At 46.0% G+C, this 27,745-nt stretch overlaps 2 protein-coding genes across 2 annotated transcripts; one reads left to right on the plus strand and one right to left on the minus strand.

The window, feature by feature from the left end:
* Positions 1-1,072: 1,072 nt before the first annotated feature.
* Pole3 (DNA polymerase epsilon 3, accessory subunit) lies at positions 1,073-3,130 on the minus strand. The gene is made up of 4 exons (XM_051162922.1): positions 2,792-3,130; positions 2,608-2,693; positions 2,167-2,285; positions 1,073-1,768 (listed from the first exon to the last, which is right to left on the minus strand). Exons 1-4 carry the CDS (start codon positions 2,855-2,857, stop codon positions 1,599-1,601), a joined length of 441 nt encoding a protein of 146 aa, XP_051018879.1. The 5' UTR covers positions 2,858-3,130; the 3' UTR covers positions 1,073-1,598.
* Positions 3,131-3,612: 482 nt separating this feature from the next.
* C2H9orf43 (chromosome 2 C9orf43 homolog) lies at positions 3,613-23,813 on the plus strand. Its single transcript, XM_051156481.1, has 12 exons — positions 3,613-3,764; positions 6,888-7,040; positions 7,152-7,296; positions 12,521-12,578; positions 14,046-14,146; positions 15,751-15,814; positions 16,023-16,198; positions 17,170-17,317; positions 17,836-17,893; positions 21,649-21,731; positions 23,334-23,403; positions 23,566-23,813. The coding sequence occupies exons 1-12, from the start codon at positions 3,704-3,706 to the stop codon at positions 23,793-23,795; spliced, it is 1,347 nt and encodes a 448-aa protein (XP_051012438.1). The 5' UTR covers positions 3,613-3,703; the 3' UTR covers positions 23,796-23,813.
* Positions 23,814-27,745: the final 3,932 nt, after the last annotated feature.

Below are 27,745 nucleotides of genomic sequence, written 5' to 3' on the forward strand. Positions count from 1 at the left end.
ACCTGAAAGCCCTTAGAACAATGCTAGACACAGGTAGAGTGTAAGAAATGGGAGCTAGTGATGGGCAAAGTGATCAGGAGAATGATGGAAAATGTTGGCTGTGGTTAAGAGCAGTGTCCTTAGTTTTGAATACTCATTCACCTGTTGGTGATCCAAGGAGATGCAGGATTCAGTGTGTGTGTGTGTGTGTCTGAGAGAGAGAGAGAGAGAGAGAGAGAGAGAGAGAGAACGACAGACATAGATACCTTGGTGAGTCCTTTTCAAAAGCACACTGGATGAGTTATCATTTGAAACAAGAATGTTCTTTATTTATATAAAGCATTAAAATCTTCTCAACAGTCTCCAGTCACTTTCAACAAACTCTTCACTGTATTCACTTGACTAGTTAACAGTGTCCAATTATATATACTATATTACCTGTCAACTTCAAGTGCTCAACTAAGACAAAGAAAGTGCTTGGAGCACTAACTGGGAAAAGGAAAGGCCAACAGACACTTTCAGAGTTACAGCAGTGGTGCTAGATTCCCGAGCACCGTGACGCTCACCTTAAGGTTCAGAGGTGTTTCACAATTCCCTTTATAAGACAGGAGATTAGGACTAAGGAATCTGAGGAACTTGCACTTTGGGATATTACATAGGTTATCCAAGTTCCTAGACTGGAAGATGAAATAAGTAACAGGAGGAGGAAGTAGCACTGGGAAGAAGAGGCTGGAGAGATGGAGAGCGGAAAGGCTGAACCTGGAGGAAGAAAACTCTCTGGCACTTGTGAGTTCAGGGGGCGAAAAGCAGCAGCCACAAGTCTGGAAGAATGCCTGGAGAGACTCTGGAATTACACACCTTCCAGGAGGAGGCAGTGAGCCCTACAGCGGCACGCACTGGGGGACCTCTAAGATTACGCCACCTGTTTTTAAGAATTGACAACCCCTCCCCCTCTCGCCTCCTTTTTTTTTTTTTTTTTTTTTTGACAGATTCCAATTCATATTGAGAAACTGAGTGTATGTCCCAGGAGTGTGGCCACCCCAGCAGACTCAACATCTGCAGTCAATAAAGGACTACAAGCTAATTAAGTCTAGAAACCAAGAAGCCAAGCCAGTAATGCTACCCCATCAAGTGAAGAGATTTCTGTATTCTCCCACAGCTTTTTGGTCATTTCTTAAAAAGCAACCATTCTGACCATTAATGCCTGTTGCCCAATACTGTACAATCAAACAGGGTGACCATGATCAAAGCCCCATTTTTTTCCCCCTGAGTCTTTAGTGCCTCTGTGACTTAGAACACAGCAGGCAACATGGAAGTTAGTACTTTTTTTTTTCTTAGGAGGGGCAGGGAAAAAGCTAGCTAGCCAGCCATGGACTTCAGTAAACAAGCAATATCAAAACTACGCTGTCATTCAGAATCCCTTACACTAAAAAGTCAGACCCTCAGACTGCTGAGGCAAAACAGGTTTCTGGAACTCAGGTGCTGGGTCTGGGAAGAGCAGGCTTTGGGTCTCAGGCACCTGTGCAGAGGCTGGCTCTGCCCGACAGGGAGAGGCTTCCCGTAAACACACCGCAGGGTGGTCCCTTCCGCCGTGCCACAGTCTGCCGACTCTCTCCCCTTCAGTTGTCTACTTCCTCCTCTTCGTTCTGTTCTTCTTCATCTAGCCTTTCTTCATCGTCATCGTCTTCCTCCCTGCTCTTGTCCTGCTCTTCTGAATCTGGTTTTTTGTCCTTGTCTTTCTTCTTCTGCTCGGAAGCTTCCTTCTTGCCTTTCTGCTCCCGCCTGTACGCTGTAAGGAAGCAGGAGATCACTGCGTAAGTAGACCAGACTGAGCAACACAGGGATTAACCAGGCCCACATTCCACGGCTGAAACAGCACCAACCAAACAGAACAGAAACACGACCAGTATTGAACTACTGAACTGGACCTCATGGTACCAATATTGCAACCAGGTGATCACGGAACGAAAGGACGAGCATCGTTCACGCAGTTTAAGAAACAGACATGGTAGAGGCTGGAGAGATGGCTCAGAGGTTAAGAGCACTGACTGCTCTTCCAAAGGTCATGAGTTCAATTCCCAGCAACCACATGGTGGCTCACAACCATCTCTTCTGGCCTGCAGGCAGAATGCTGTATACATAATAAATAAATAAATCTTTACAACGAAACCAAACAGACATGGGTACCTTCTAGCGCTTCTTTCAATGGTGTAACGAACCGCTGGAACTCCATCTCCTCCATGGCCGACAGCACGTCGCTGGCATTGAGAGTTTTGCGCTTTCCTTTCATCGCGAAGTTATTCGCACTGGAAGAAAAAGCAAAGCCCTTCCGAAACTGTCAGAGTGAGTGGGGGCATGAGACACCCAGAGGTGGGGTGCGGGAAACCCACATTTATCATAGATGTTTTGGGGTGACCCAACTCAGCTCATCCCTTCCCCGTATAGAGGGCTACAGCTGCCTTCTTGTTTAACCGGCTTCGGGATCTGTGGGAACCGGGAAGAGAGCTGGGAGTCGCTCTCTCAACGGAGGAAGGGAACAATTACTGGAGCCTGTAGGTTCCGGGCCACGAACTCGCGGCCAGGATCCCCCCCCCCGCCGTGCCGCCCTTCCGCCTTTGCTCGGCTCACCAGGATGTGGCATACAGAACGAAGACGCTGGCGGCGCGGGAGATGGCGCTCCGAGCCTCCTTGGAGATGTTGACGCCGTCCGGGAGCTGCGAGGGGAGCGGAGATGAACACACACGCGGATTCTGTTTATCCTGTCCCCTCCCCCCATCTGCCCTCGACCCATTCGCCAGCCCCAGTAGCTCACCGCCTCCTTGATGATCCTGGTAATGACGGCGTTGGGCAGATTTAGGTCCTCGGGCCTCTCCGCCATTGCCTTCTCTGGGGCCCGAGCCTCCTCTGCCCTCAGGCCTCTTCTTCAGACAGTTCTGGCGTCTGGACTTCCCGCGTCGCCAAGATCTGACCCTCGGAGGCTTCCGTCCCACCCCACGTTGCCAGCGTCCCACAGTGCTTCGCGCACCACAGCCGCCCTTCTACTTCAGCCCAGCCTCATGTCGCCGATGTAGCCAAGCTTTTCATGTCGCAGTGGTTTCGGACCGCTGAAGTTTCTGTCCGCCTCCACCGTATCTCTGACGTTCCTCTCCAGGCTTGTTTTCTTTACCGCACACTGCCATTATCGCGGAAAGCTTTCGCGCCAAACGAAATTTGACTCTCTGCGGTGTCCGTATTTTCTCCCATCGTGCCCTGCGCCGCGTCTAGGCAACGGGGCAACCAGGTGCCTAGCGCGGAAAGGGAAGGCGTAGCCTGAGCCTTAGGGGCGGAACTCCGACGGACAAGATGGGCGAGGCCTCCCCGTGAGAGGTGGGTGGGGCTTGTTGGGAGAGGTGGGCGGGGTCAAAGCCTCGGAGCGCTGTCGCAATTTCAGCATTGCACCTAGAGGCGCAGAACTGAGCGCTTTGGAAGCTGCTTTGATCCAGAGAAATTGCCGACTATTGACACCTGAGTCACCCGCTTTTTAAAAATTTCTTTTGGCTCAGAACTCAGTGTAGGTTTTTTTTTTTTCCAATTCTACTGCACCGATGCCCATCTTTAATCGTATTCCCCTCACAGCTTTGTAATAATTGTGTTAAGGATAAATGTTATCTAAACGTATGCTTTAAAAAAAAAAATGCTACTTTACTAGGACAGCTGTAAAGACGGCGGTATCCAGAGACGCCTGATGAAACTTCGGAGCTCAGTTTGGTCTGGTCCGGTACTGAAAGGGCAAAAAGCATCCGATTGTAAGAGTAATGAATCATATTCAAAAACCGGAGTTAAAGTTGCATTTTTAAAATTCATTAATTGATTCATCGTACATATTTCCTATCAAAATCATTACCTGATTTTACGTTTCCAATAGCGTTTTAAGTTGTGTAATTTTGGTATTAAGTACCGAAAAAATACTCCTACTGAGAACTAATGCTGTGTTCTTTTTTTTTTTTTTTTTTCCTTAAAACATATTGTTCCAAGACTTATTTTCTCATTTTTGATGGAGACATCATTTTCCCTATTGGGAGAAAAAGAAAAAGAAAAACAAAACAAAAACCCAACAGGGGACATAGAGTGAACGGTGCAGAGGGTTTGTTGCGGGGGAGGGGAAAGAACTCTGCAGTTCGCACAGGGCTGGTTTAAGTACCTCAAGCCTTCGCTGGGTCTGGTGCTGTCAGGCATTTTGATCTTGGAGAGAAGCCAGAAATCTAACATTATGGACCATTTCAGCTTTATGATACTGGCTCAAAGTGCCTGCCTGCCAAGCTAAATTATTTATAGGCCAGGTGCAACCCAGGCCAGTAGTTTCTTATCTCTGATTTAAATTATAAGCTGTTTAGAACAGGGAGTTTGTTTATTGCCCTAATCAGATCTTCTCATGTGTTTGGCAATCAATAAATGTGTTGAATAAAAGAGGAAATGGAAAATGTCCTTTAAAAGCTAAAAAGGGAGCTGGGCTGGTGATGACACATGCTTTTGATCTTAGCACTTGGGAGGCAGATGGATCTCTGTGAGTTTGAAGTCAGCCTGGGCTACAGAGACAGTTCCAGAATAGTCAGGGTGCCACAGAGAAACCCTGTCTCCAAAAACCAAAAGCTGGAAAAAAAAAAAGTAAAAAGGGGACGGAGTGAGTAAAGACACATTTTCTTTTTCTTGGTTTTTCGAGATAGAATTTCTCTGTGTCGCCTTCACTGTCCAGGACTCGTTCCATAGACCAGGCTAGTCTCGAACTCACAAGAGATCCGCCTGCCTCTGCTTCCCCAGTGCTGGGATTACGGGTGTGTACCACCATGCCTGGCTGGGTAAAGACACTTTTAGGATGAGGACCTGTTCAGTCTTTGGGCTTATGAGAGAATGAGATTCCTGCTGGCCTTCATGTGTGAGGCATGGTTGCCATGGTACATGACGTGGTACATGCCATGGATAAAATGTAATATGTTAAAGGGATAGGGTAGCTAGAGTCATTCAATAACCTCTTTTAAAAAAGGATTGTTGGCCTGGGTGATGGTGGTGGCACACCCATTTAATCCCAGCAGGGGAGGCAGAAGCAGGCGGGTCTCTGTGAGTTCAAGGGCAGCCTGGTCTACAAAGAGAGTTCCAGAACAGTCAGTGCTACATGAAGGAACCTGCTATGTGTTCAGGAATATGGCTGCACACTGACCACTCAAACACCAGACTCAAATCGATGGAAACCAGTCAGGGCCACGGAACTAAAGTAGGCCTGGATTTTGGAACCAAACTGTAACACCGGTCTGTTTCTAAGGCAGGCTTTTTATACGGAAAAACCCCAACCAGGTAACCAGGTGTAGGAAGTGAGGGGGTGGGGGCAGGGCAGCATTACATCATTTTGATGAGCTAAACAAAAATTGATTTTGTTCCAAGTCTAGGTAACTAGATAAAGTGTTTTTAAGCTGATTGACTGGGCTATAAGCTTGGGGACTTTGCAGTTCCCCACAGTTCCAGGAGAAAGGAACATCGCAGGATGTTGTGGCCTTAACTCTGGTGGAACATGTATTTATCATCTAATGTCTTATTCTAAGCAGCGAGTATTGACCCATCCTGGTCTCAGGCATGTAGGGCCTGAGAACTTGAACTGAATTTCACCTTATGATCAAAATGGAGACTTGGAGGCAAAATAGCTTATGACAGGCTAAAGGCGATGGCAGGTGCTAACACGGGGGCCTGTTATTCCAGGAACTAAAGTAGGTCTCAATGGAGGGGTTATTGAGTTTAAGTAGGTTAATCAGGTTACAACAGAACCCTGTCTCGAGAAACCAAAAACAACAAACAAACAAACAAAAGAGGATTAATCGTATTTATTTTTAGTAATTTAATTTATCTGTGTGTGCGTATAATGCATGCACTTGTATGTGTACAAGTGTGGCTAGCCACGGGCTGCGCTGTGGAGCTGCTGCGGAGGTCAGAGGACAACCTGGATGTGGGTCTTTGCCCTCTACCTTGAGGCAGGGTCTCTTTCTGCTGCTCACACTGGCATATGCCAGGCTAGTTAGCCCATAAGCTTCAAGGGATTCTCCAGCCTTTGAGGACTCTCTGCTTTACTGTTTATAGTAAGGAGCAGTGGGTTACAGATGTGCTGCTGGGCCCAGCTTTATGTGGGTTCTGGGCATTAGAACTCGGGTCCTTGTCCATGCTTTGTCCCCTAGGTGCGTTAGCTACTTAGGCATCCATCTCCCCAGCCTGATAATATTTATTGGGCAGTTGTTATATGTCATACATAACAATTTATATCTTATTTGATGCTTCTACAATTTTTACAAAAATAATTAAAACATTTTCCCTCTTTGAGACAGGGTTTCTCTGTGTAGCCTTGGCTGGCCTGGACTTGCTTTGTAGACCAGGCTGGCCTCAGACTCAGAGATCCATCTGCCTCTGCCTCCTGAGTGCTCGGATTGTAGACATGCACTACTGAGGCCAGCTTTCAATAGAAAGTATATGATTTCGGTTTAAATTGAAATCTGGACTGTATGGCTGTCCAATGTATAAAAATAATAATCCCTGGGGACTGGAGAGATGGCTCAGAGGTTAAGAGCACTGGTTGCTCTTCCAGAGGTCCTGAGTTCAATTCCTAGCAACTACACTGTGGCTCACAACTGTCTATAATGAGATCTAATGCCCTCTTCTGGCATGAAGGTGTACATACAGACAGAGCACTCACATATGTAAAGCAAAAAAATGTTTTTTTAAACAAAAAAATCTTAAACAAAACAAAACAAAACCAAAAAACCAAACCAACCAACCAACCAAACAAACAAACCAAAACAAAAAAAAAAACCCAAAACCCTAAGTGTGTGGCTGCTAATTCTCCAGAAGGCTAAAACACTGCAAGATTAGGTTTTGTCTTAACCTGTTTATAGCTATGAACTTGCCAGATGAGGCCCGATGGGACGAGACCACCTGCAGAGCGCCAGTTTGTCAGCATCCACAGTGCTGGGCATCTCTCCGACGGATTGAAAGGGGCCATCCTAGGATCCTGGAGACATCCAGCAAATCTCCTCCAGAAGCCGAAGGTGCTTTACCTAGCCTCTGTTGTCTTTGTCACAAAGTCCCTATGCTGTTTCTGTTTGGTTCTCTTTCTCCACGCAATAGGTGACACATTTTGCTCTGGTCTGCTTTCTCAGATAAACTCCCGACTCTCACCATTATAAATATCACAGATACTTGCTTATGGGCCAAGAAGAGTGCGGTTCAGCAAACACCATCAGAAAGTACCTTCCCCAAGGAACGTTCTTTATCGTTGAAACCAGCCTCCAAATGTCACGGCAGGTAAATTGTCATGGAATCTTTCCTTAACTGTGTTTCCAAACCCCAGGTCTGCATTTCTCTTATCCACACAGTTGACTCTGATAAGGTTAAATTTAAAAGAAAACACAAAGGCTGGGGATGGAGCTCACTGGTAAAACACTAAAGAGTGGAGAGAGAACATCTCAGCATGTGTGAGGCGTGGTACCAAAAACAAAACAGCAAAATGGGACCTAGCCAAGGTTAAGTAGGCAGTAAACGGGGAGAGGGGAACCCAGAGGAACCGTCCAACATGTGTTCCAGGGTCATTTGGGTTGCATTGCTTTGACATTGTGAGATACCATGGCCTGGGTGATAATAACTAGTGCAATTCATTGTCAGGGAATTCTGTAGGTTTGGAGTCTGAGACCAGGGGTCAGGGTTATTTCTCCCTGAGCCCCTCTCCTGGGGGATGGCATCTTGTCCCTTAGGCTTCTTGTGGCCTTTGCTCTTTGTGTGTTTTAACTCTAATCTCATTTTATAAATATGCTAGTCCTATTGGATCAGGGCCCACCCACAGGACCTCATCTCACCATGGTTATCTCTTTAAGATTCTGTCTCCAAATATAGTCGCATTTTGTAGTAGTACTGGCTTGGGAACCCAGTAAATGAATTTTAAGTGTCAGGGCATAACTTAGCTGCTAACTGGGGGCAACCTTGTCAGCTTCTGAAGGTCATCAGAGAACAGTCCACACGCCTGCCTCCCTCCCTCTTCTCTCTCTCTCTCTCTCTCTCTCGTTTTTCAAGACAACGTTTTTGTCTGTGTGTTCTTGGTTGTCCTGGACTCTGTAGACCAGGCTGGCCTTGAACTCAGAGATCCACCTGCTTCTGCCTCCCTGAGTGCTGGGATTACAGGTCTGCACCACCGTGCTCAACTCTCTCTCTCTTTATTTTTTCTTTCCCTTTTCTCCTTTCTTCTTTCTTTTCTTTTTATTTTTCTTTCCTCTTCATAGTCCTGGCTGTCCAGGAACTCACTAAGTAGACTAGACTGGTCTTGAACTCAGAGGTCTACTTGTCTTTGCCTCCTAAGTGCTAGGATTAAAGACATGGACCACAATGCCTGGCTCATGCTTTCTTTCCTTTTCTTTTTTCTTTCTTTCTTTCTTTTTTTTTTAGTTTTACATATGAAACTACTTGTAAGCTCCTAGTAGCTTTTTTTTTGTTTAATCGCTTGCACAGTATAGGCATTCAGTTTTGTTGAACCATGAAATTGCAGTGCAAAACCCTGTTTGTTTGTTTAAATATTTATTTATTACATATACAGAGTTCTGCCTGCATATAAGTCTGCAGCCAGAAGAGGGCATTAGATGACATTATAGATGGTTGTGAGCCACCTATGAGTCCCATGGGGTTGCTGGGAATTGAACTCAGGACCTCTGGAAGAGCAGCCAGTGCTCCTAACTGTTGAGCCATCTCTCCAGCCCCTGAGAGAAACCCTGTTTTAAGAAATGGAATAGATAGATAGATGGATGGATAGATAGATAGGTAGATAAAATTCAAAGACCTGCTGCCTGAGTCCAAGTCTTGGTGGCTACCCTTGAAGTGTTCTCTTTTCTTTAGTTCATGTAAACAATCTAAGGATTTTCTCCTGATTTCCTGCCTCTTCTCTCACACTTTTACATTACGACCAATAGAATAAACTTCTAGGAATACTGCTTTGCCCATCTCCTCACTAATTAATTCCTTCTAGTCTGCTTGTTCTAGAGTGGTAGCCTATTGAAGGGACTCTAGCTAGCTCCCACACACGGCTCTGCAGGCCTTGGCCTTCCTCCTCATTCCCTCTGTCTTGCTAAAAACCATCATATTACCTTCCTAAAGCTAGCCACCATGGTCTAGTCCCTTATTTGGCCACTTCCTCCTCCTGAGGCTGACTACCAAGGTCCAACTATTGAAGTATTGAGGCCCAGCAATCAAAAGCCTTCTTTGGTTCACAGAATTAACATGCCTAATCAAAATTAAACACCTCTTCCTAATTCAGGGTTTCTCCATTTTACCAGTATAAACCACTGTTTTCCTATGGATCACATCTGTCTCCTCTGTCCAGAAGCAGTCCTTTGTCCCCTGGGACAAATACCCCTGTCCCCTTCTCTTTCTCCCTTGTTTCCTACCTGCTGTCTGTCTCTTATTAGGGAATATAATTGCCTAATTATTATTTGGCCCTCTGGGGCAAATACATCTCGTTTGTGCTGAGAACCTGGTCTTGGGGTCCGGTGGGATGCCAGTCCTTTCACTTTTGATTGCTGGCCTCTTCTCTGCTCAGGTCCTCACTCTCTGATTTCAACTTTTTCTCAGAGCCAAACTGGCTTTTCTGATGGTGCCTTGATGTCTCTGACACTTTGCCCACGCAGTCCTCCCAACCTCAAAGGCTCCCTTCCCTCGGTTCTGCTTCGTTAAGTCCTTGGAGCGGCTTATACTGCCACAGGAGATCCTTCATTGCTGTGCCCCGCATCTTGTGTGACTCGCTTCCTTGTTCGGTAGGTTTCAGCCACCTTGTCTTTCTGCTATCACATACTCCACAGTTCCCACCCCACAGCTCACGCGCCTACAGTTTGCTCCCTAGCCTGGTGTTTTGCATGCACCATGACTGGATCAGATAGTGATTATTTGGGGTCTGTGCTGTGTGTCATTGGATATTGTTCTTCAGTCTTGTCTCTACCCGCTGCAGGCCAGTACTGTCTCGCCTGCAGCTGTGACAATCTAAAACACACCCATACATTGCCAATGTCCCTTGGGAACAGAATTTCCCTATTAAAAAAATTGCCGTACATCTTCTTGCAGCTATTTCTTCTGTGTCATCCAGTTTGAATTTAAGAACTGCTTTTTCTTTTCTTTTCTTTTTTTAATATTTATTTATTTATTTATTTATTTATTGTGTTTACAATGTTCTGCCTGCATGTACACCTGCACACCAGAAAGGGCACCAGATCTCATTACAGATGGTTGTGGGCCACTATGTGGTTGCTGGGAATTGAATTCAGGACCTTTGGAAGAGCAGTCAGTGCTCCTAACCTCTGAGCCATCTCTCCAGCCCAAGAACTGCTTTGTCACACAGGTGAGCACCCTATTTAAACTTTCCCATATATACCTTAACAATCATTTGACTTGGCCTCTTTTGCCTTGCATGCTGCTCTGAGAAGCAGCGTTTTTTTGATCTGGTTGCTGTGTTTCCACAAAACACACCTCTCAAAGGAAATACAAACTGGGAGTAGTGGCACAAACTTTTAATCTCAGCATTCGGGAAGTAGAGCAGGCGGAGCTCTGTGAGTTTGAAGCCAGCCTGGTCTACATAACAAGTTCCAGGACAACCAGAGCTGTGGAGAGAAGCCTTGTCTCAAACAACAACAACAACGAATATAGAGTGTTCATTTTTGAGCCAAATGTGAGTGAAACAGAGAGGTTACAACAAAGCTGGAGCGATCTCCTTGGTAGGTCTCGGATGCAGTCCGATGATATTCTCACTTAGCTCCTGGCCAGCATCTCTAAGGTTTCACCTGCTGGTTACAAATGCATCAAGTCAGACACAGAGCTGGACAGCAAATGGTTCTAAAGGGAATGAAAGCTGGCGCAGGGGCGTTCGGCTCTGCAGCTGTAGCGTCCTACCTCTCCATAGTCACAGAGTCAGCCATTCAACGTTACAGATGCTTTACTGTGGATGCGGCTTTGGGAGTGGGGGTGGGGACGTCAGTTCATAGCGTTCTTTCATTAAATTGTCAGCGCTGGGGACTGGAGAGATGGCTTCGTGGCTAAGAGCACTGGTTGCTTTTCCAGAGGGCCCAGGTAGATTCCTCGCATTCTACTCCTCGTGTCTCCAACAGTGCCTGGCACAGAGGGTTCTGTTGAATGAGGGAATATGCCCTTGGCCGCTCTCAAAGCCTGGGGTTCACCTCTTACCGTTCTCCTTGATCTTCTGAACTCTTCCAGTAGTGACCATTTTTTTCTGCCATGCTTATGGATGTGTTCCGGCCCTCTGTCCTATCTTCAGCCCCTTTGACAGCAGGAGTCACAGCATCATTTGTTTAGTCACATATGCAGTTCAGAGATGTATTTTTAGTGGGAGTCACCAGGATGGATGCTGGGGATACAACAAGGTTTGGTTTATCCAGTGGAAACAAGATGGTGCCTGAGCTCAGGGCCCTTCATCCTAGCTGGGGAGGCAAAGATGCCATCAATCAGGGCGGAGTGCAGCACAGGAAAGGGTTCCCAACCTAGGGCACTGCCCTCTGCACAGCGGGCGTCGGTCCCCAGCCCTGAGATTAGAGCATAGTGAAGGAGAATGCCGGCCGGGAGAAAAACCCCAACGGTAGGAATAACACATGCAGGCCTGCAGGTGAGAGGACATTGCTGGGCGTTTGGAACACAGAGCAGGAAGGATGTGGGCTCACAGGTAAGGCCTAGCTGTAGACAGTAACAGTGGAAATTGAGGTCTCTATCACACGACACTTCATAGATCAGAATGAGTGGGATTTTTTTTTTTTTTGCATCACCTCCATATTACTTTTATTTATAAATTTAAAATGTCTTAAAAATGAGCAAATGATATGAAACATAACAGGATCTCTCTCCCCTCTCTCTCTCTCTCTCTCTCTCTCTCTGTGTGTGTGTGTGTGTGTGTGTGTATGTGTGTATACAAACATATAGGCATGACACTGCATAAGTGGAGGTCAGAGGACAACCCTTTTTTTTATTTGTTTGTTTTTGGTTTTTCGAGACAAGGTTTCTCTGTGTAGCCTTGGCTGGGCTGGACTCACTTTGTAGACCAGGCTGGCCTTAAACTCACAGTGATCCACCTGCCTCTGCCTCCCAAGTGCTGGGATTAAAGGCGTGCCCCACCGCCCGGCCAGAGGACAGCTTTTGGGAGTTGGTTCTGTGTCTGCAGTGTGGATATCTGGGACCAAGGTTAGGTTGTCAGGCTTGTACAGTGAGGACCTTACCTAGAGCCATCTTATTGGTCCTTAGTACGCTGCTATTGTTTAGGGGTCTGTGCCTAGTTCTCTGTGGCTAGAAAGAGGTGTAGGTCATGGCTTGAGTTCGACGAGCTACTTAGAGAGTGCAGTGTGTGACAGCTGTGTAGGAGTGCCTGTGATTGGTCAGTTACCTCCAGGGCTGTCATAGTAAGTGTAGATAGGTTTTCTTCAGAGCATGAGCTTCATTACTCCATGGACTTTTCATCCCTTTGTCTCTGTTTCATGCTTGGACTCATATTTTCCAGGTCCCGGAAGGCTTTACTTGGCAAAGGTGTGACCAGCCATTCTACTAAACTTCCCAAAGTAAGCCAAAGTTGCTTCTGCTACATTTTCTCTTGATTAGTGGGGGATATTTTGCCTTTGGCATTATTGTTTCTTTAACGTTCTTTTTTTTCTGGGTGTGATTGTTTTGCCTGCATGTGTGCTTAGTGTCTTCCAAAGCCAGAAGAGGGCATTGGATTTTCTGGAGCTGGAGTTAGATGCTTGTGAGCCACCATGTGGGTGCTGGGAATCCACCCTGGGTCTTCTCCCCCAGCTACCTCCCCAGCCCCGACATCATTCCTCATGATCAGGATGGCATGAATGAGGAGGCCTTACTCGAAAAACTAAAAAAAAAAAAAAAAAAAAAAAAAAAAAAAAAAAAAAAAAAAAAAAAAAAAAAGTTAGATATACAGTCAAAAAGAGCATAGAGTAATCTTCACTTCCACCATAGGGGAAGTATTCTGATATTTTCAGTCCTGTTTTTTCCTTCTCTTCCTTTTTTTTTTTTTTTGTTTGTTTGTTTTTTGTTTTTGAGACAGAGTGTCACTATGTAGCCCTGGCTGGCTTGGAACTTACTATGTAGATCAGGCTGGCCTAGAACTCACAGAGATCTACCTGCCTCTGTCTCCCAAAGTCAGTCCTGATCAGCAGGCAAAACAATTTTTTTGATAACTTTGGAAAAAATCTTAAAGAAAATATGGGCTAGATGGCCTGTAGGATTTTCTGAACCCTACTGCTGTGTGATCAATCCCAGGTGTGAGAGAAATGAACACGTGAACGCACATGGATGTCTATAATTGCAGACAGGGTGAACTAAAGGAAGGAACCATGATTACCTGGACTCAGTGTGTCTATGCTTCCAAAACTCAGGCTGCATTTACCCATGTGGGTCTAAGTCTTTGCAGCGCAGTGGTAGAATCAGTATTGTTATCATAGGCTTGCCTCTGGACAGCCTCGTGTGAGGTGGGTTGGGTTCTTCTAAATTTCTGCCATAATGTCATGGATAAGCAGGGAAGGCTATTTAAAAATTCTTCCCCTTGAGAAGTACTTGTATTGGTATCTGGTACAGGAGGTTTTTTGTTTTGTTTTGTTTTAAAGAATACCGTGGAGATGATTTTGCAGATTAGAAATGTCTTTTTTCCTACTTAATTTTTTTTAGGTCTACTTATTATGTTACACGTATGAGTGTGTTGCCTGTGTGTCTGGATGTGCACTGTGTACATGCCTGGTGCCTGTGGAGGGCAGAAGAAGGCATCAGCGTCCCGGGAACAGGAGTTGTGGATGCTTATGAACCACCATGTAGGTGCTGGGAACCAAACCCAGACCCCCTGCCCGAGCAACAAGTGCTCTTACCCACTGAGCCATCTCTGCAGCTCCAGAAATGTCTTTAAAAATCATTTTCTGAATCGCCAAATGTTTTGGTGACCATAGCATCACAGTGTTTGGCCTGCCAGTGAGTACCAGCTGGAGGCTGGGGCCTCAGACGGTCCCCTGCATGTCTTTTCCCAGCTTTCAGTGTTGAATCTGAATGACGCAGAGCTTCCTTTCCCTGGCGATGTCAGAAATATGGTTGTGACCTGGGTTCCAGAAAAAGCGAAGAAGAATATGAGGTGAGCATCTTCTCTAGGACCCATACTCTTTAAGTTCCCTGCAGTCTTCTGCGCACACACGCCCTATTGTCACCTCCCTTCTAGCTATCTCACTGTAAACAGCAGCAGGCCAAACATAGAAAGCAATCAGGACTCACCTCTGCACTGGAGTTCTGTTGTAATGTACTGTGAGATGCAAGCTGTGGGAACCCTCTACTTCATATTCTAAATGGGAGTAAATAGCACATAGACAGGGCGGTCCAGTGTATTTACTACAGTTATTTTTTGTGTATATATGAGCATGCACGTTTGTGTGCCATCTTGCTGAACTTGGTTCTCCTACTGTATGGGATGGAACCCAGAGATCAAACTCAAACTCAGATGGTTGGGCTTGGGGGTGTGGGGAATGAATTTACACTTTTTTTTTTTTTTTTAAAACACATTTATTTACTAAGGTGCCCATGTGAAAGTCAGAAGATTTGCAGTAGTTGGTTCTCTCCTTTGTTTTCGCCATGTGGGGTCCAGGGATCACACGCAGGTCATCAGGCTTGGTGATAGGTGCTATTACCTGCTGAGCTATCTCACTGTCCTCCCTCCCAAAGCTGAATTTGTTTGTGAGGTTTAAGAATTAAGTGTTGGGGGCTGGAGAGATGGCTCAGTGGTTAAGAGTTCCGCCTACTTTTCCAGAGGTCCTGAGTTCAATTCCCAGCAACCACATAGTGGCTCCCGATCTGTAATGTGATCTGATGCCCTCTTCTGCAGATAAAGCACTCATATACGATAAATAAATAAGTTAAAAAAAAAAAAAAGAATTAAGTGTTGCATCCATGAGATGACTTAGCAAGTAAGGACACTTTCCACCATGCCCAATGACCTGCGTCCGATCCCTGGAACGCACATGGTCAAATGAGAGAATTGACTCCTGCCAGTTGCCCTCTGGTCTCCACACTTCACAGTGCTATGTGTAGCCTCAGCCTCCTAAATAAATACATGTAAACACACAACAAAACCTTCCACTTAAAAAGAAACACTTTTTTTTTTTTTGCTTCCCCTCAAAAAATGAGGAAAAGAGCCCCCAGTAAAGTGTCTGAAAGTCTGATCTCAACCCTGAGGCCTAGGGTATCGCTACAGAAGGAATAATGTGTAAGACTTGTGTATAAGCAGAGGGAAAGCCCAGAGGCTTGCTAGCACTGACCACTGTAGGAAAGGTGTTTGGCCTTTCTTGAGCAAACACTGATGTTTTCAATTCTTGTAAAGGGACTGAATAAAAACACCACCATCAAAGCACCCTTCTCATTTATAGCAACCTTCAGGATTTCTTTCCCATTTTCTCATTATGCACAAATAATCCTACTTTATATATGTGGGGGGGGGTTCATGTGTAGGCTACATGTGTGTGTGTGGGTTGTGTGTGTGTTGTGTGTGTGTGTTTACATATGCTGTCACCAACAAGAGCCATAGAAGTTCATTTTCTTTCATGTGGAGGCAGTGTGGAGGCAGATGGGCCAGGGCTAGAATTGTGGATGCATGAAAAAAACTGAAAAATTCCTGCCATCTCCTTGCTTGTCGTTTACAAATGCTATTTCAAATACCTGGGAATGAGTTCTGCTTTTCCTTATTTCAAGATCAGTTGGAAAGTCTACTTTTTCCAGCTTGCCTGGGAAGAAGAGGAGAAAGAAACGGGGAGACGTGAGTTCTTTGCTTCGTCCCTTATGAAGTGGTCCTGTAGGCCGGATGGTCTTTCCTTCTAGGTTTTCCCTATCCCTACTCACCCCTCTTATCTGCATGAACCCAAAAGGGTAAAACAAGGAGTTCCTTGTCAGGGTGGGGTATTGATAGGAAGAAACGAGCTTGAGAAGGATGCTCCAGAGGGTCCCTCGCCTTTTGTCTCCTCCAGAAAGCCAAGTCCTCCCTGTATTTCTCTGGAAAGCAATATGTATCAGTGCACTCAAGAAGTCCGGGGGTGATTGTACCTCCTCCCTCCCCAGTGCACTTACTTGACCAGTTAAGTTCCGAAGCCTTACCACTATGGGCCCACCTCGACTTGCTTCCCCAGAGTCTACTGGAGGAGTGGTGAGTGTCATGGCGTCAAGGGGAGAGCCAGACCCCTGCTTTTCACTGAAGCCAAGAAACAGCAAAACCATGTGTTCTAAGGAGAACAGGGAGCCACCCTTCTAGTTTGGATCTACTTACAGGCAGGGTGGGGGTCGCCACTGCTACTGTTCATCAAGTACTGACCATCTACTGGGCTCAGGGCTAAGCTCCTTAGTGGACTCGCATTTGGATCCCATCCCCCCCTCATAAACTATCTGTGGATATCTGTCCATTTGGGAGGCAGAATGGTGTATGTGGTTTGGAGGGTGACAATCTCTGAATGGCGTGTTGATGCTTATCTGGCTTTCTGAATATTGGTAACTTCTTTCAGCTCTTTTCTTTCTTTTTTTTTTTTTTTTTTTTTTTTTTTTTTTTTTTTTTGATTTTTTGAGACAGGGTTTCTCTGTGTAGCCTTGGCTGGCCTGGACTCACTTTGTAGACCAGGCTGGCCTTGAACTCACAGCGATCCGCCTGCCTCTGCCTCCCGAGTGCTGGGATTAAAGGTGTGCGCCACCACTGCCCAGCTTTTAGCTCATTTCTGCTTTGCTTTCCTCATCTGCAAAATGAGGAGTAAGCCCTTAGTAGACTCAGCTGTGGTCATGCTAGTTGAGTGGGAAAGGTATTGCTGAGGGAGGCCCATGCGAGCCTTTCTAGAGCCAAAGTGACAGTTTTTAAAAATTCTGAGCCCTTTTCTTTTCTTTTTCTTTTGTTTTGTTTTGTTTTGGTTTGGTTTTTCAAGACAGGCTAATAGCCCTGGCTGTCCTGGAACTCTCTTTGAAGACGAGGCTGGCCTTGAACTCACAAAGATCTCCCAGCCTCTGCTTCCTGAGTGTGGGATTAAGCCATGTGCCACCACGCCTGGCATTTCTGAGCCCTTTTCATCTCTCTCTTTAGTTCCACTCTCTGGAAAGAGCTACTGCTGACTGTCTGGGTGTCTCTGTCCCCTTTAGCATGTTGGCACATGAGAAAGCCATAGCTCTCCCTGAGGTGAACATCGAGTTGTCCAAGATGAAGAAGTCTCCTCCCCCGGAAAAGAATCGACCCGACAGTGCTCTCTCTTCTAAGATGTACCTAAGTATTCACCGAGTCACTCTGCAAGTAAGAGGCCTGCGAGGAGATCAAGCACAGCTGTCTCCAAGACAGGAAGAACTGGTTTTCTGTTCACGGTTCCTTTTGCTCTCCCACTCTGGACCTATGCCTTGTAGAGCAGAGGACTGGATTGTGTGGAAGTGAAAGCCAGTAGAGTGGGAGGGCAAAGGGGAGCAAAGCCTCTGGGTCTTCCGGGCTCTGCTTCAGGCTCCTTTCCCTTCGTCCTCGAACCTTGCTACAATGCTGCTGCCAAACACTGGTTTCTCAAAAACATGTTTTATAGATTAGGTGGATAGGTGTACTTGGGGCAAAGAAAGACCCACAGAAAGACAGAAAGGCTTTTTGTTTTTGTTTGGTTTTTCGAGACAGGGTTTCTCTGTGTAGTCTTGGCTGTCCTGGACTCACTTTGTAGACCAGGCTGGCCTCGAACTCACAGCAATCCGCCTGCCTCTGCCTCCCAAGTGCTGGGATTAAAGGCGTGTGCCACCACCTCCCGGCTAAGGCTTTTTGTTAATTCCCCCCATTAGAGACCATCGTTGCGGTACCCTGACCATCTGAGGAAGCTGCAATCCAGCCTGAAGAGAGGTGAGGGGTCTGCTGGGACTGATCCTTCAGGTCCCCACGATCACAGCCTAGTCCTCTCATGCCATTTGGTCCCTGTTCCATTGTGTTTCTTGCCACAGTCACACAGGGTCACATGGAGAACTCAGGGGACTCCAGTTTCTTGCTTGGTCCTGGCCAGGGAAGGAGAGTCGTCACCATAGTGGGGCAGGTCACAGTAGGCAGCCTAGCAGAAGGGGTGGGCTGTCAGCCGGAAGAGGGCTGAGCCGGCCTCTCTGGTTTCCAGGTTCCAGGAAGCAGGAGCAGCAGCAGAAGAGTGAGGGAACCCCTACTATGACAGAGGTAGAGTGCTGAGAGAAGCCGGTGGGGTGTGGCCACAGCATGGGCTGGAAAGGGGCAGCTGCGAGGAGGGGTTCGCTGGCTGTTGGTTGAGGGCGTAACATTACTATCTGACAGTCTTTTTCAGCTCTTTCTTTTTGCAAAAGGTTTGTTTGTTGTTGTTGTGGTTTTGTTTTTTCTTTTTCTTTCAAAGTCCTAATCCAGTTTCTCCTTATGTTGGTTTCAGAAGGCTCAGACAGACGCGAGTGATGCCGAGAGACAGTTCAGTATATGTAAGCCAACATTTATAACCTTCCCCTTGCTCAGTCAAATGATAGACTCCTGGGATACAGCTAAAGGCAGCAGTCAAACATGCTTTTGCCAGCTTAGGATCTTGCATTTGCCAAGCATTCTGGATTGTCCTGGAAAAACTCAATCCGGCTGGCTAGTCTACCCTGAGTCGTCCTTGGACTAGTTACTAGACAAGCAGCAGAGGCAATCTGTTGGCCTCATGTGGGCATTTGCGAGATGACTGACTCATGCTTGTATTTTCTTCAGATCTTCCTTTAGAAAGCACATCACTCGGGAGGCAGAGGCAGGTGGATCACTGCGAGTTCAAGGCCAGCCTGGTCTTACAAAACGAGTCCAGGACAGCCAAGGCTACACAGAGAAACCCTGTCTCAAAAAACAAAAACAAAAACAAAAACAAAAACAAAAACAAACAAACAAAAAAGAAAGCACAGAGTGAGAACCCACTGTCGTGACCCTCCTTCTCGGAGGAGGGTTGGAAGTCGGAGGGTTACGTAGCTGGACCCCGTCTCTCAATAGCCCTCTGGCTTCCCCACTGAAAGCAGAAGGGTTCTGAGGCTCAGCTGACAGTCAACACTGTGTACCAACAGCAGCCAGTACTTAACAGGCAGCCTTTTTTTTTTTTTTTTTGGACTGGTATTCATGCTGAAACCCAGAACAGTACCTCTCTTTTTGGAGTTCTGATCTCACGTGGCTGAGGGATACATGTAGTGCTTCCTGGCTGACATCGCTCAGCTTGGATGCAGAGTAGGACAGGCCAAGGAAGACTCTCCCTGATCTTGTATGGTTGTTCTGCCTTGTTCAGACTGTGTTGCTGGCTTTACTCAGCAAACAACTGAATTCCCAGATTTTGCTCTGGAATCTGGGTTCTGAGAGGAATCAGGCAAGATGTCCCTGAAAAAGCCAACCATCTTCTTGTTTTCCTCCACATCCCACTGTTGTCTCTGGTATCAGCAATATCCATTAGCCTGAAGGTCTACAAAATGCCCTGACCTTCTTGTAGGAAGTGGGAGAGGCTGAGGCACAGGGTAGGAGATTTGTCTGAGGTGAGTTCATGTTTAGGGTGATCACTACAACTCCCACAATTCTATTCTGGTACCTTCATGTTACTTCCTGATGCTCCCAACAAGAGCTGTTTTGCTTGGGTGACTGCAACGCCTCTTGGAGTTATGGTCTTAGCGCAGTGGCTTGCCCTCGCCGAGTTGAGAGGGGCTTTACAGAGGAGATGATTTATGAATTGGATCTTGAACATGTGTGGCTTCCTGATATGGGAAAAGAATTGCTAGAACTGAGAGTGGCCCGGGAAGAGGCTTCTCGGAGGAGTGTGGCTGCTTAGCGTGGCTGTGAGGACTAAGAGGAGATTGTGGAAAGAGGTCTGCATGGCTGGCTGCACACGTGATTGGCCTTTATTCCCATGTCAGTGGGTCCACCCTGACTGCACACCGAAGCCAACTGAATTCTGACAGGCTGTTTGCCTAGAGAAGACTGAGAAAGGAGAGGTTGGGTGCAGTCAGGCTGTGGTTGGGAAAATGGTGTGTGTAAAAGAAACCACATAGGCCCTGTATTGCATTCAGAGGCTAACAGGGTCTGGTGGGGATGTCACCAGAGGAGGGCAAGTGACATTCTCAAAAGACAGGTAGTAGTGGGTGGAAACAGGGCGAGTAGTTTCTTGGTGCCTTTTTGAGACAGGTTCTTACCATGTAGCCCACACTTGCTTGGAATTCACAACATAGACCAGGTTGACCTCGAACTCTTGATCTTTCTTTCCTTCGCTTCTAAGTGCTGGGATGACAGGAGTGCCCTCCCATGCCCATGTGCAGCTCTAGTTTCTTTCGCTGCTGCTAATTGCAGGTATCCACTTGGCACCTCTTTGAGGAGTCCTAGGCCTATCTGTTTCTGTCTGTCTGTGTCTTTTATTGACCAGTTTTGAATGCAAGTTACAAATAATATTTCTGTCTTCCTGCATTTTCGATTGCACCTCCTTTGCATTTGCGCTTTGCTTTCCTACATGGTGAGCTGTGGCCTTTCATTTCAAAATTCGTTTGCGCTCTTTGTCCGGTTTTAGCCTGGTGATGGTATATTGTGGGCGCGCACCCTCATGGCCTCTTGTGCCATTAGCTTTAATCCTCTCTACCTGCTCAGTGTAGATGACACATTTCTTCCTCACAACCTGGACTGTGCTGCGTTGATGACTTTGGAGGTGCTCTCGTACAACATGAGCTTCGTTATCCTTTCAGATGGGCATAGATGGAACATTGGACTTCTTTCTGCCACAGTCCTTTGAGAGCAGGGAAGGCGCGGCGTTCCCCTGAATGTGCGGAGGTGCATTGAAACGCCTTGCTTCAGTCAGAATTCAAGAAGGGATTGGGTTTCATCTGGTTCCTGGCACTCCATCAATGCCCACAAAAGGGCCAGGGTTTCTCTCTCTCTCTTTCTCTCTCTCAACTTTTATTTTATGTTTATGAGTGTTTTGCATGCATATGGACCATGTGCACACAGTGCCCAAGGAGGGCAGAAGAAGGGGCATTGAATCCCCCTGGACTAGAGTTGCAGATGGTTGTGAGCTGCAGTGTGTATTCTGGGATGGGAGCCCTGGGTCCTCTGTAAGAGCAGCCAGCCCTCTTAAATACTGAGCCATCTCTTTAGCCCTCCCTGCCCCCCTTTTTTTGAAGGAGGGTCTCACTATATAATCCCAGCTGGCCTAGAACTCACTATGTAGACCAGGCTGGGCTGGAACTCACAGACGTCCACCTGCCTCTGCCTCCTGAGTGCTGTGTACACTGCCACTGCTGGCACTGGGTCTCTTAGTATATGTTTTATTTCCATTTTCAGTCTCTAGCAGATGCAATTACAGCCTAGGTAAACAGGATCACAAATAAAGCTCAGAAGGCTTTACATGGGGTGTGCATATTTTGAAACACCACATGGAAACTCATAAATAGGCATTTTTATGATATATATATATATATTATATATTGCATACATACACTCCTTGACAAAAAGAAATCCAGAAAACCACACTCCCTTTCATCTACCACCAAGGTTCTATCCTGTCCCCCAAATACTGACTTGCTCTAGGGGTCCACTGCAATTCCAGCACTGGGTCATGAAGTGCCAATAAGATGAGGCTTGGACTGACTTTGTGTTACTAGGTCCCAGTATTTCACCAGCACAGGAAAGTGACGAAAATCAGGTGGAACAGGAAGAGGAAGAGAAAAAAAGCAGCACAAGAGATGTGAGTATGCACCAAGGCCTCTGTTGGGGTCTAGTGTTGATGATCTCTTACTGTGCAGCAATCTACACCAAAGTACAAGCAGAGATGATGTACTTAGTTTTTTCTTGAGACAGGATCTCATTATGGAGCCCAGGCTAGCCTAGAACTTGCTAAGTAGCCCAGGATGATTTCAGACTTGATCTTCCTGCCATGGCCTCCTGAGGCCTGTTGTCACAGCTGCTGCATGCCATTATGCTTAGTCATGATGTGGTGTTTCTAATAAGTCTGTGGTTGGCTGGACAGTCATTCAGTGCCACTGGGAGGTGGCGATTAGCTAAGTTGCCTGTGTTCTCCTATATGATTTCTGTGTGACTATTGATGCTTAATGACAGACTAGTCATTTTATATATAAAAAACATTTATTTTATTTTATATGTATGTGTGTTGAGAGATAGACAGAGACAGAGGCAGAGACAGTGTACCATGGATGTGCAGTGCCCACAGAGGCCACAAGAGGGCACCAGTTCACCCGGAACTGGAATTGATGTTGTGGGTAGATGCTTGCTCTCTGATGTGGTTGCTGGAATCTAAACTTTGCAAGAGCAGTTGTTGCTCTTGACTGCTGAGCCATCTCTCCAGCCTATCTTTTTCTTTAATTATTGGCTTTTTCCCTATTCACTCCTTAAGTGATACACTTAGAGCTAAAACAGTGTTACTTCTTGCACCAGTGTGAATAAAATGAACCTTTCTTCAATAACCTAGTGAAAGGTGGGAATATAAATAAGATTGACCCTAAATGGGGGCTGCCAACCCTGGGACCTACTCTGATTGATCACAGAGGAAGACAGGTAGCCCACCGGCGGGGGGACAGGTCAGACTCTGTTGAACATGGGGATGAACAGTTGAACCCGGGCTGGAGAAGGGAGAAAAGCAGAGTCAAAAAAAAAAAAAAAAAAAAAAAAAAAAAAAAAAAAAAGAAAAAAAAAATCCTACTTTGCACCAGACCACACATACACAATAGTAATAAATAAAGTAGAAATTGAAAAGTTGGGGTAAGATTGGGCACGTCTTGTTCAGGGAACCTCAGCTGCTATGAAGTCAGGAGGTGTCTGGTGTGGGTGCTAGAAACTAGCTTGGGTCTCAGCAGTGTGCATCCCTAACCACTGAGCCATCGCGCCTCCTTTAGTTTTCTAGTCTAACTGCCTCAGCTATACATCTAGTACAGTGTTAGCAGAAGAGGTGAAAGCAGACAGCCTTGTCTGGTTACTGACCTTAGGAGGAAAAAGCTTTCAGGTAGGTCGAAGAAGCTACCATTTCACTCACATTCCCAGGCATGAAAATAGAGAGCATCTCTTGGTGAGAGCAGTGGCAGGTTCTGGAAGCCATCTCTGGAGGCAGGCTACCCTTGGTTGACTTCTAGAAATGAGGAGAAGTGGGCCCTGGCTTCATCTGGGTGGCCTGGAAAGCAAAGAATGTATGTGATAGGCTTGCTTTCATCTCCAGGAGGTGGGTCTGTATCCTGCTGAGGATATTCCTTTCTCCAGGAAAAGTATGTTTTGGAAGCTCTTTCAGTTTGCTAAGGTCTAAACTCACATTTCTTCTGCTTATCCCAATGAATTTTAGGCTCCGGTAGATGACTCGCCGGAGTATGACTTAAGCAGTGACTACACATACTATTCCACCAGTCCAGAAAGTAAGTGGAGCAATCACAGGCAGTGCCTGAGGATGGGGAGGGTGGACCCTGTGCTAGCCAGGATGTGTGTGTGAGCATAGCACTTGCTCTTTGGAGTAGTCCTAAAGAAAGCCAAGGATTTCCTAAATCTGTCATACAAATTGTTTGTTTGTTTGTTTTTAGGTAGTGTAATGTATGAACCGGTTTACGAGGACATTGATGACATGGAGGAGACTATGGTGGCAAACCTGCCTTCCAGCCAAGATGATAGCCCCACGAGCCCTTCTGGAAGTACAGACAAAGCCCACTGGAATCCTGAGCTCAAACTGCTGAGGATTCTCCAGGCCAGTGTGGAGGATGAAGATGAGAGCCATCTCTCCAGGGTGCAGAGTGAGGCATCTCTAGAGGCGTAGGCTGGAGCAGTCACTTGGGGCAGCCTTAGCCAGAACGGTGCTTGGTGTTCTAAGGACATCAACCTTGGACACAGGAGAAAAACAGAATCCGTTCGCTGCATCTTCCAGCAGGACTCCCGCTTTCTTCATTTACCTCTTACCTTTAAAATGAATGAGAAGAAAGGCCGAGTCTCATGCAGTGGAGGCAGCTTTTCCATGGTAGAGTGTTTCCAGGAATAAACGCAATCTTTTCTAGCAAAAGACACATTCTCTGTTTCCGGGAAACACTTGCTTGTGTCTGCTTTTTGAGTCCCCTTTGTCTCTTTTCGGAGGTGTTTGCAGTGGTGGGAAGCTAGGTTTGGCTTACAGGAACCTCCCCAAGATGCTAAACGCTCCTCTCATTCCCTGGAGATGGTTGCCTTTGGCAATGGGGCCTTCACCATCATAAACTGATGGTCACCGTATAGAACTCCCAACTAAAAGTACATTATTTGAAGAAAAGTTCAACTTATCTACAAATAGTTCAATATGTATCTCTAAAAGTACTAAAAATCTAAAAGCTATTTTATTCCACAGAACTAACACTGACTGCTTGATTTCAGATATCTGAGCACATTCAGATTTCAATGTCTTGCTAAGCGTTTTGTTTGTTTACAGGTGACATATCCATATTAGCATTTAAACAAGGTCCCTAAGTTGCATTTGCTCGGTATGCTCTGGTCTCTCTTAGTTTGTACACCTCTTCTTCTTTCTTTCTCTTTTCCTAGAATTCACATCAACTCTGAAGAGCTTAGCATTCCACTTTTCCTCCCTGAGTCAGGGTTTCTTTGTGTAACAGCTCTGGCTGTCCTGGAACTCACTTTGTAGACCAGGCTGGCCTCGAACTCACAGAGATCCGCCTGCCTCTGCCTCCCAAGTGCTGGGCTTACAGGTGTGTGCCACCTTGCCTGGCCTGCTTTCCACTTTCTAAGAGATCTAGTCTGCAGGGAGATTTTAATGTTCACAAAGACCCAGAACTCTAGACTCTCCAGAGCATCCTAACTTGGTTTTTAGATGGACTTTTTCCCATTATGTTTTAGTCCTTAAAAAACTTTTAGTCGCTGGTGGGAGAGTGGGCCCTGCTCTGGGGGTGCAGGAGCAGGTAGGCCAGCCCTGCCATTATAACAGCTGGCCCTGCCATGATGACATGTGAGCAGGAGAGCATGGGAGCAGGAGAGTGGGCCCTGCCCTGAGGACACGGCGGGGGGGGGGCGGGGGGTAGCTGGCCCTGCCATGATGACACCTGAGCTAGAGAGCGGGCCCTGCCCTGAGGGCAAGGGAGTGGGCCCTGATCCAGGGCTCTGAGTGATCCTCACCCCAACATCTACTGGTTTCAGGGGCTTTGAGCCTATGATGATGGCTCGAAGGCATGGCAGCAGGAACTGCTGAGAGCTTATATTTGGATCTGAGAGTACAAGCAAGAGGGAGAGAGCACTGGAAATCCTGAAAGTTCTTTGAAGCCTCAAAGCCAGTCCCCAGTGATACACCTCCTCCAACAAGGCCACACTTCCTAATCATACCCAGACAGTCCCACCAACTGGGGACAGAGTGTTGAGATGTGTGGGCTAGAAGGCCGCCCTCATTCAAACCAGCACAACTGGTCAAGCAGAAGAGTCTGTGGTACCTTGATTTATAATTCTTAAATGCACAAACATGCTTCGTAGACCTAGTTTTGTGCTCGTCTCCTGGGGGCAGGTGGAGTGGCTCAATGTGTGACAGCGAGACTGAAGGCCCAAGCTCCATCCTCAGAACCCATAGTGGAAGGAGGAGAACAGACTTTGGAATGTCGTCCTCTGGCCTCCACATGTAGGACATGGCTCGTACCTGCCCGCACGCATTTCTACAGACCACAAGCACATAACAAATAAAATGTAAGGAAAGACAGAGCTTAGATTGCACATACCTACCGTCTGGTGGTAATTTTAAGGAAGGGGAATTTAACCCTGTGGCTTAGTGATCATTTCTTTGTACTGCATTTAAAAGGTGAGGACCTTGGAGTCCGGAGAGTAGATGTGCCTTGAATGAGATTGTTAGCTGGGAGTGGGAGAGCTGGGCAAAGACTCTGGGTCTTCTAGTGCAAGGTTGGGTCTTTTCAACTCTGCTTTTCTCCCTTCAGTCTCCAGCCCGGGTTCAACTGTTCACCCCCATGTTCAACAGAGTCTGACCTGTTCCCCCGCTGGTGGGCTACCTGTCTTCCTCTGTGATCAGAGTAGGTCCCAGGGTTGGCAGCCCCCATTTAGGACCAATCTTACTTACATTCCCACCTTTCTCTAGATTATTGAAGAAAGGTTCATTTTATTCACAAATACTTTAATATATGTCTCTAAAAGAAAAAAATTAAAAATCCAAAAAATTATTTCATTGTACAAAATAAACACTGATTGCTTAAAATACCAAATATTAAGAATATGTATATTTCCAAACTTAGTTGGTTTTTTTTTCCTGTTGTTGTTTTTCCAGTTGGTACCTTCACAATAGAATTCAAACAAGGTGGGCTGGAGCGGTGGCTTAGCACTTAAGAGCACTGACTGCTCTTCCAGAGGACCTGGGTTCAAGTCGCAGCACCCACATGGCAGCTCAGGCAGCTCACAACTGTCTGTAAGTCCAGTTCCAGAGGACTGGACACTCTCACACAGACATACGTGCAGGCAAAACACCAACACACATGAAATAAAGATAAGGTGTGAGATATCTCATCCCTGCCTGCACTCATACTTACAAACCACACATACACAATAGTAATAAATAAAGTAAAAATTGAGAAAAAGTTAGGGTAAGATTGGGCACGTCTTGTTCAGGGAACCTCAGCTGCTATGAAGTCAGGCGCTGTCTGGTGTGGGTGCTAGAAACTAGCTTGGGTCTCAGCAGTGTGCATCCCTAACCACTGAGCCATCGCGCCTCCTTTAGTTTTCTAGTCTAACTGCCTCAGCTATACATCTAGTACAGTGTTAGCAGAAGAGGTGAAAGCAGACAGCCTTGTCTGGTTACTGACCTTAGGAGGAAAAAGACGTAGTCTTTGATCACAAAGTATATTGTTAGCTACAGGTTTCTTTTATAGTAGTCTTTATTAGTTAATTTTTCTTCTATCCTTAGCTTGTTGAGAATTATTTTGTTCTTTAACTGTGAAAAGACATTGGAGTTTGCAAGTCTTATTATTTTTCTATTGTAATGATTATATATTTTTGGTTGTTTATTCTATTAGTATATTAATTTATTTTTAAAAATATTAAACGAACTTGCATTCCTGGGATAAATTATACTTGATTGTGATATATGGCTATTTTTATATGTCATTGCATTCAATTTTCTAGTGTTTTTGTTTTGTTTTGTTTTGTTTTCATGACAGTATTTCTCTGTGTAGCCTTGGCTATCTTGGACTTGCATTGTAGACCAGGCTGGCCTTGAACTCACAGTGATCTGCCTGCCTCCCAGAGTGCTGGGATTACAGGTGTGTGACCACCCCCTGCCTCGGCTCTAGTTTTGTTTTAAAAGATAGGATCATGCTGTGCAGTTTGGGCTGGTGAGGCAATTACTATGTAGCTGAGGCCGGCCTCAAATTTACAATCCTCCTGCCTCTGCCTACTGAGAAGTTATATTACAGGCTCGAGCTACCATGTTATACAGCCCTACTGGCTGTAACTTTCTTGTGATGTCTCTGGTTTGGGTATAAAGATTCATATTAAGTTGGGAAGTTTATTTAATTATTTAGTGATATTGTTTTAGGTTTTTATTTTTTTTTTGGAGGGGGAAGAGTTGGTGGAGAGAAGGCATTTAAATTTATTTAAATCTATCTACCATCTCTATCTATCTAATTTATATTTAGTGTATGGGTACTCTGTCTGCATATACACATGCATGCCAGATTCCATTATAAATGGTTATGAGCTGCCATGTGGTTGCTGAGACTTGAACTCAGGACCTCTAAGAAGAGC

The sequence above is a fragment of the Acomys russatus genome, chromosome 2 (assembly GCF_903995435.1).
Source record: "Acomys russatus chromosome 2, mAcoRus1.1, whole genome shotgun sequence".
NCBI classification, from domain to species: domain Eukaryota; kingdom Metazoa; phylum Chordata; class Mammalia; order Rodentia; family Muridae; genus Acomys; species Acomys russatus.